Source organism: Poecilia latipinna, unplaced genomic scaffold (genome assembly GCF_001443285.1).
Source record: "Poecilia latipinna isolate Pla-1442-1.1 unplaced genomic scaffold, P_latipinna-1.0 Scaffold2113, whole genome shotgun sequence".
NCBI lineage: Eukaryota > Metazoa > Chordata > Actinopteri > Cyprinodontiformes > Poeciliidae > Poecilia > Poecilia latipinna.
The window spans coordinates 14,771-23,431 of NW_015114729.1; the positions used below are offsets into that span (position 1 = coordinate 14,771).

The 8,661-nt window shown below is 39.1% G+C and overlaps 1 protein-coding gene across 1 annotated transcript in view; it reads left to right on the forward strand.

The window, feature by feature from the left end:
* LOC106936291 (guanine nucleotide exchange factor DBS-like) overlaps window positions 1-8,661 on the forward strand; it is a 64,769-nt gene that overhangs the window by 10,290 nt on the left and 45,818 nt on the right. The window contains exons 5-7 of the mRNA XM_015017169.1: window positions 3,479-3,515; window positions 3,663-3,760; window positions 7,761-7,844. Of these exons, the coding sequence (XP_014872655.1) occupies window positions 3,479-3,515; window positions 3,663-3,760; window positions 7,761-7,844 (219 nt within the window). The remainder of the gene's footprint in view (window positions 1-3,478; window positions 3,516-3,662; window positions 3,761-7,760; window positions 7,845-8,661) is intronic.

Below are 8,661 nucleotides of genomic sequence, written 5' to 3' on the forward strand. Positions count from 1 at the left end.
TTTTTTTTAATTCACCAAAAAGGTTCTGTAATCTAGAATGGTCGCTACTTTGAGCTCCAGTTAGTCGCCTACATAGTTAGTGCAACATCGTCATCTTCTGCCATGTGAGTCACATAGACTCTTCACTTTGGAGGCTTAGGATGGTTGCACAATCTTAAAATAATATAAAATCTAATTTCATAAAAAGCTGAATTGAATTTTAGACCCTGCAGAGAAGTTAGCCATCGTAGGATTGGATGTGGTGTCATTCAGATACCTGGCATAATTTCAAGCAAAACTCCATAAGTTATTAACATGACTGCAAGGCATCATCTTAAGGCAGTACAGTTGTAATATCTTTCCATATTTACATGTTTGTATATTCAGTAAATTCCTGTCACTTAATGAGAGAATCTGGTGACTTCTACAAAACAGATTTTGATCTGTTCTGGTGGTCCATCCTGTGGCTGGACAGACTTAGCTTCATAGAACCTTGCATTCTTCATCAACCCTGGATTCATTAGAGCGTAAACAGGGCGACACCCGTTTAACAATATGATTAGATAAACAGTCTACAGTATTTTTCCTGTATTGCTTTTACTTTTACATCTGAAATAAATGTTTCTCAGCTAATGTCTGTTATTACTACTAGTCATGGATCCCCTTAGTCCCTCAAGGTGTTCTGGTCTCAGGGCAGAGGTGTTCAAACTTTTTTGCACAAAGAACACAATCCCCAAGTTGAAAGTATTCAGGGGTCAACATTTTATTTTTTCCACTATTAAATACCCCAAAAAACATTATTGTGAATTCTTTCTCTCTTACCTGCACAACAATAAATAAAACATGTAATATTTAATGTTTGCCTTGACATTTACAGTCACTTAACTTTCTGGGTTCATTATTTTCCAGGCTATAAAATGTTTATAGTTTATTCCCCAGAAGGAAAATAAAAATGTTCTTCTACAAACTTTTCTTTATTTAGCCAAAAAATAGGTAAAAATTTTGACTACCTTTTGGGCTTTCATTTTTTTCTTCCATAACATAAATGGACTTCCTTATCTGATGTTAATGATGCTAGGCTTTTTTGCTGCTGACAATAGGATTTTGTTGATTCAATAATCCATCTGCAAATTGCTATAACAACTGGTGTAAAGAAAAAATACAAAGATGTTTTGTAACAATCAACTTTCTCCATACTCAGTCTACACTCTGCAGCAGGACCACAGATCTACTTAGTGGTCAGGAGTGACATGAAAGTCACACTCTGTTAACTGCACACTCTAGCAACTGGCAACTTGTGTGTGCGCACAGTGGAGTGTGTGTCCCTGTTCCTGTGTGTGAGCAGACTGCCTAATAGTATGGCAGTGCTGTTTTGAAGCCTGCAGAGCCGAGGCTGCAGGAGGCTGAGGAGCCCCAGTGCAGCGAGCGTGTGCATGATTAGCACTTCTTACTCAGTGTGTGAGGAAACAGAAAGAGAAGGGGATGAAACTGGTGTGGGGGAGAATGAAAGGGAGGGCAGATTGAAAGTGATGGGGAGAGAAGACTGGGGGAATTATGGAATGATATGTGGAGAGAGACAAAGAGATGGACAGCTAGAGAGAGGAATGCAAAGACATTTCTAGGGTGGAGACGGGGGCTGATAGGAAGCACAAAGAAACAACATAAAGGCTGAGAAGAAATAACCTGAGAGAGAAGTGAAAGACATCAGTCTGATCTTCATGGAAAGAGTTGCAGAAAAAAATTGTTATACTTTTATTTATTATAGTTCAGCTCTGTTTATTTAGAAAGCTCCAATTTATAAGAGACATCCTCCCAAAGCAGTGTATAAGACAAACAGTGGAAACATGGAAACACATTTGCTGAATAAATTCTGACATAGTTTATACTCCAGTCCACCTGCAGAGGTCTCTGCCCTACCAGGGACGCAAAAAGTCCAAACAATGCTAGTTTGTCATTTCTACTTCCTGTTTATTACAGCCATGTCAACATCTGATGAAATTATAGTCTGTGTCACCTGGTTGATTCATTCCAAACCAGTAGGTGGAAACCCACATTTTTGTTTATTGAATATTTTGCGACATTTCATAACTTCGGTTAAAGTTCGGTTAAACTTGGGGATCAGTCATCCAGAGTAACAGGCAGCATGTTTCAGAGTCTGCATTTTATACAGACAGGATGGAATCTTTTTCCATTCTGTCTGATCTGTATTTGCACTTTGACAGCAACAGAAGTGGTTTTAGAATCTGAACCAAGGCAGCTGAGGGGTTTCCCAGCATTATGCAACTTATTTTGCCGCTTTCCTAACTTCTGTTTCTAGTTGGAATTCAGTTTCAGAGGGTACTAGCCTCACAGAGAATGGAATTGTGCATGAGATATTATTTATTCAGTGTAGCGGTTCCACCAGTGCGTTTTGATTAAAGTAGGAGCTGAAGAATAGCTGACAAATAAGGCCAGCAATATAAAGGCAGTACGGAATTACCTGTACTGTTTTATTACACATTGTACATTCAACTCCCCACCATGATTGCCCGGCTTAACAGTCTAATAATTCATTTTTTGAATAGCAAAGTTATGTAGATTTGGCTGAATTACGCGAGACAAGCTGTAAACATGGAGGAAGGAACGAGCATGAGCCCCACAATAAATCTCCCCTCATTCTCAGCATGACTGCTCATTTTAGGCGCCCGTTGCTGCGTTCTGCTCCACTGTCTGCACACACCTCCGAATAAAACATTGCTACATCCATGATTGCAAATACATTCTTTTTGCTGAGTACAATGTTTAGAGCATGTTGAATAGTTCCATGCACAGTCTGCATTTCTGTGACAAGCTCATTGGTTGCTTGGAATGGGAGGTAATAAGCCAGATCACTCACTGCGACGCTTTTGACTAAGGCCTAAAGTTTATTTTAGAGTTAATCTCCAGAGATTTCTTCCCCCAGAATGGTGTCTTGTAGAAAGTTGAGATTGTTTCTTGTATTTATCTCCACTTTAGCTTACGTCAGACACAATGCTCCACAGTCTGAATCTGGAAACATACTTTCACTCTGGTCTTCATGTGTCTTGAAGATTACAGAGAGGAATTAATGGCTTACATGAGTAAATATTCAAACATTGCTTAACATCTTTCAAATCAAATCAAATTTTATGTGTATCACATTTCTGTAACAGGGCATTTCAAAGTGCTTTACATCATAAAGATAAAACAATACAAAGTCATAGAAAACAGAGTCAACAACTGAAACATTTAGTCAAGTGCCATCGATAATTTTTTCAAACGCAACTCTAAGCAGGTGGGGTTTTAGTCTGGATTTGAAAGGACTTTATATGAATTAATATTTGCAGACTTAAAGCCTCAGTAGGCTAATTACTGATATGGCTTTGTTTAGATTACTAATTGCTGAGACAGCAGATTACAACATTTGTTGTTCATTCTAGAATATACAAAAAAATGACAACTTATTGCAAAATCAAATGCTGTGTGTGTGTTGGATTCACAGAGGCCAGCCAGAACAATAACTATGGAGTCCCAATGAGGTAAGTGACAATACAAATAACCCTAACGATTAAAGAAACTTTATCATTATTTCTTATTGTGGCTAAACAAAGGCCAATGAAATGTCCTGTTTCAAAAATTGTTTTTGTAAAGTTCTGATTGGCGGACCTGTCCTTCTGTCCCAACAGGAATGTCCGGAAGATGGGCCTGAGACAGTCAGATTCATCTAATCCAGAGTCAGTATTCAGGAGAGCTAACCCGAGTCCCAACATGAGGCAGAAAAAAGGTCAGTGGTCCAATAAAAGAAAGTTCCTACCAGGATTAGATTTTTCAATCTTTTATTCTTTCTTCCTTGATATAAAGATGGGTTGATTCTAAGGTACCACTTTAACATGAATGCCAAAAACATCCATCCATTTTCTGAACACCCTTGTCCCTCAGTGGGGTCGGGAGGGGTGCTGGTGCCTATCTCCAGCTAACGTTCCGGGCGAGAGGCGGGGTACATCCTGGACAGGTCGCCAGTCTGTCGCAGGGCAACACAGATACACAACCATGGGCACACACACACACCTAGGGGCAATTTAGACAGACCAATTAACCTAACAGTCATGTTTTTTGGACTGTGGGAGGAAACCGGAGTACCCGGAGAAAACCCACGCATGCACAGGGAGAACATGCAAACTCCATGCAGAAAGACCGGGGCCGGGAATCGAAGCCAGAACCTTCTTGCTGCACGGCAACAGCTCTACCAACTGCGCCACTGTGCAGCCCTGCCAAAAACATAGTTTAGGTAAAAAGGCAAAAAAGAGATAGGAATCATTTTTTGGTGGATATTTAATACAATATTTACAAATGAGTCCAAGATTACATTTTGTTTAGTTTTCTACTACTTCTCTATTAGTCTGGTTCATAGTGTGTTGGTTCTGGGGTTTTTTTTTTGTAGACTTTTAAGAATTTATTTGCTGCTGGTTCAGAGCGAACAGCGGGAAGAGCGCTGCAGGAGTATTTATACAGGTGAGCGGAGAGACTGAACACGGCAGGCGGCTGAGTAGTTGATGCTTACAGTGTAAGTGTAGCTTTACGGACAAACCGCACAATAAATTTCATATCATCCCGGTCTCAACAAACGGGTAGCGGAAATCATCTTGGCTGGTAGATGAGTTTCTGAGTGTGACAAACGAATGTGCTGTAAATATCCCGTACTGCTCCCTCCGTTCTTACGTTCGTCCATCCCCTGTTCTATTTCCTCCTCTCCACTCCCATCTGACGTTCATTCGTTAGCCTCTAATCTGCCCGGTCTGCCTGCCCCATCCCTCTACCATTACCACCCCAAGCCCCCCAACTCCAGGCGACATTTCCTGTATTCTCAAACCCAAAACTTGACAGGTATGGGGCAAGGTGAGAGTTCATCTATTAAACTTTCTTAAGAAGAATACATAAACTAAAAGCTGGATCATAGACATTTTATTTATTTTTTTATTTTTTTACTTCTATTTCCTTTATACATATGCACAAGTGTAAAACAGTATAAAACAATTTAAAAACAGTGACAAAGTTTGAAAGAACCTCGTTGCCTGTTTTTAAGAATTGCTCGAAATAAGTCCAGTGAAATCAATTCTGACATCTTGATTTCAGACTGGAGCTGATTCCAGGCTGAAGGAGCCATCACACTAAAAGCTTGCTTCCTTTTTTCAGTTCGGGAACATGGAACATGCAAAAGAAAAATGTTGTTAGAATGTAAAGAATGGGAAATAACAGATCTATGCAAAAGAGAGTTTAAGTATGCTGGAGCCAAGCCGAATAGAGATGTATAAATCAGGTTCATCATTTTATAACAATAATACATATGTGTATATATGATTACATGCTGCCTGATCATATTAATGTTAGGGACTATCAGTAATGATTTACCATGGCAGATATGGTTAATTGCTATTATGTGATCAGAAGTTCTTAGTTCAGAGTTTTAAGTTTGATTCCCTTTTGGAGCTTTTCTGTGTGATTCTAAATTGCCCACAAGTGACTGACAGTCTGGATTATTACAGTAGCACCTGCAGCTGTATGACTTTACGCACTGTGAGTACCTTGAGATTTTCCTTTAAATAAAAAAAGAAAAGAAGAGTTATTGTATGTTTTATTATCTAACCCTTTTTACTATTAAAATTGTAGAGAAAAAATATATTTTGTGTCAAAACATCTTGTACGCAGCGCACATCAGTGTGAGTCTGTGGGGGTGGGCACGCAAAAGGCTAAATCTTATTGGTCAGTTTACTTTTGTTAATTTAGCGGCTTAGTGCTTTTTCTGTAGCTAAAAATGAATGAGCTCCTCCCGTTGTTCTAAGATCCCGCCTGAGCTTTTTACCGTGCGTGGTTCTGATGAGGTCGCCGATTTATTAGCCTTTTTGTGGTTTCGCGAACTGAAAAGCTGACGGGTCAACCGTTGGCTGACATCAGCAGATGCCGAAAAAAAAGGTTAGACAGTTCGGAGAGTAGCACAAAACTATCACTGTCTGCACCTGACCAGCACAAACCTAAACCACAAAAGCAGCAGACTTTTTATTTTTTTATTTTTTTATACAAACGATGCTAAATAATAAAGACATGAAAGCGAAGTCTACCCGTGTGATCCACAGAAAGACGGGAATATTGATTCCCAGGTTCAGGTGGTGTCAGATGTCCAGAAGAGGAGAAGGTGATGCAACATTGTTTGCTTAATTTCTACTCTTTCGGGAAACGTCTTGACTAGATTAAATTGTTTAACCTGCAGTCTGAGACGCTCAGTCGGAGCGGCAGATGTCTGCCATCCGGTGACCTGCCAGAACCGCGCACACGGTAAAAAGCTCAGCTGGGATCCAAACGACCGCTAAGGACTGGATCAAACTCAGCTCATTAATTTTTAGCTTACAGAAAAAGCACCAAGCCGCCAAATAAACAAAAGTAAACTGACTAGTAACATTTACTTACTACAAGATGTTTTAACACAAAAAAGTTTTTTTTCTCCGCAATTTTGCTAGTAGTAAAGAGGGTAGATGATAAAAAATCCAGAAGTTATTCTTTTCTTTTTTTAAAGGAAAATATCAAGGAATGCAGAGTGGTACAGCTGTACAGTTGTTGCCCTCTGATAATATCCTGCAGGCGTCTGCGTATAATTCTGAACTTTAACCCTAGAAAAGAGTTGTATACATACAGCAAATTATTTTAAACGTTTTTATAATTCACTTTTTAAAAAAAATAATCCAAAAATAAACAAATGTTATTATTTCAATGTAAAAACATTTAATTGAATAATTTTTTTGGCAGTGCTCCCTAATGACAATGGCTATTTTTAGAACTTGCTCCGCGAGACTAACAAGGTCCCCTCGGGCGACTGCGTGCCCGCAGGCATCGTGTTGGTGACCCTTCATATATATCATTCAAAATTCATTCATAATTCATTCTAACTATACAGAGGAAGTTTTAATGAGGAGCGGCAAAAGCAAATGAGGTGGATTGGCAGGGCTTGCCAACAATTGATGGTGTTGTCCAAGACAGGTTACTGTGGAATATCGCCTCTGCTGCCTGGATGTTAGGTTGTTAGCATCTCTTGAAATCCAGTGTTATCTTTTAAGCGTATGGCTACAATAGTGGGGTTGTAAGCCTTTACTTCTCTTATCTCGACTCTGAAGTAATAGAACACAGAAGTTTGTGTTGCCAAAATCCCTCTTAAATATCTTCCAGTTACACCTGTCCATGGATTTCTATTGACTATGTATAAATTATAAAGGCAGTCACTGTGTGTGACAGAAATGTTGGTTCTAGTTTCTTCTCTTCAATTAACGGATTTAGTGGAAGGAGCCACCATTCAGCGTCTGCTGTGGAAATGCTCACAAAAATTACTAGGGGAAGTAATAGTTCCAGAAAAATACATTTCGTGTACCATAGAGAAGACGCAACTTTTGGACCCTACACCAAAAAGCTAATCCATTGTCAGGGATGAGTTTAGGCCTGTTTTCTTCTAAATTTTTGTTTTTTAGATATTTTACCATGTTTGTGTTTATGAAATTAGGCTGTCCTCACTATCAAACACCAACCTTGTTGGTATTGGAATCTTTATTTGAAAATGATAGTATAACGTGTTGGTGTGAAAAGCAGATTCTAAGCAAACACTGACAGTGATATAACACTTATAGTCCACTGCTGAGATCCTGTTCCAGGTCTTTGTCAGAGTCTATCAATCACTTCACATCTTGTGGACTGCTGATTATGGAATTTCCCTGCTTTACTAACTTCTCTTCCTTGCCCCCCAGCTGATGCTTCAGTCCACTCAGCTGTTAACGCTCAGAAGCATTTCACCTTGCAGGGACTTTCCAACAGGAGGTCTCTTCCAGCAGGTAACACATCATCATTGACCCAGGCATCTCGGTCTGCACTATCCTCTTCATTGTGGCCCCTGTCTTTCCTTCTTATATCTATATCTCATATTATTGTCTTGAACAGCATCTTTTTTATTCTTATTGTTTTTAATGTCATAGTTTGTCTTGCACCCTTGAAAATAAAGGCTATAACGTTTCCTGGACCTTACACATTTTACTAATTTGGCTTAATGGAAAATAATAGATGATTGGAATACTTTAAGCAACAAGCTCCTCCCCATGTTGCATTATTGCCTATCATTTAATTGAATATGCGTGCCACTGGTAGAAAAAGCAGTGCACAATAATAACATTGCTTATTGTGTGCAGATGCTTTACTCACCTGTTAGGATGTGGGACGTTTGAAACTGAAGTCATCATTTGATGCCTAATTATGTGTCTAATAATTGTTTTACCAGTTGGAGACCCTTATAGATCCTTGATATTTTTTATATAAACAGAAACCAAACAATAACGTCACAAAAAAAGCAATGTCCCCTGTCATGACACAGCAAAACACTGTGAACTACACCCCACTGATCTCAGTAAAAATAAACTTTTTTGCAAAGAGTGCAACAAAAGTAAGACTCGATTTTTACATGTGAAGCCGATCTTATCCACTAATGTTATCTAAATTGGCAAAGGTCTGAGAGTCAACCACTGTCCTCTTTTGCTCTCTGGTGAAAAAGATTTGAATGACAGACCGCCACACCAAGTAAATAGTAACGCACAGTAACGCAAAGTGATTTCTTAAAGTAACTGTAGTCTGACTACTGGATTTGAAATAGCAACGCGT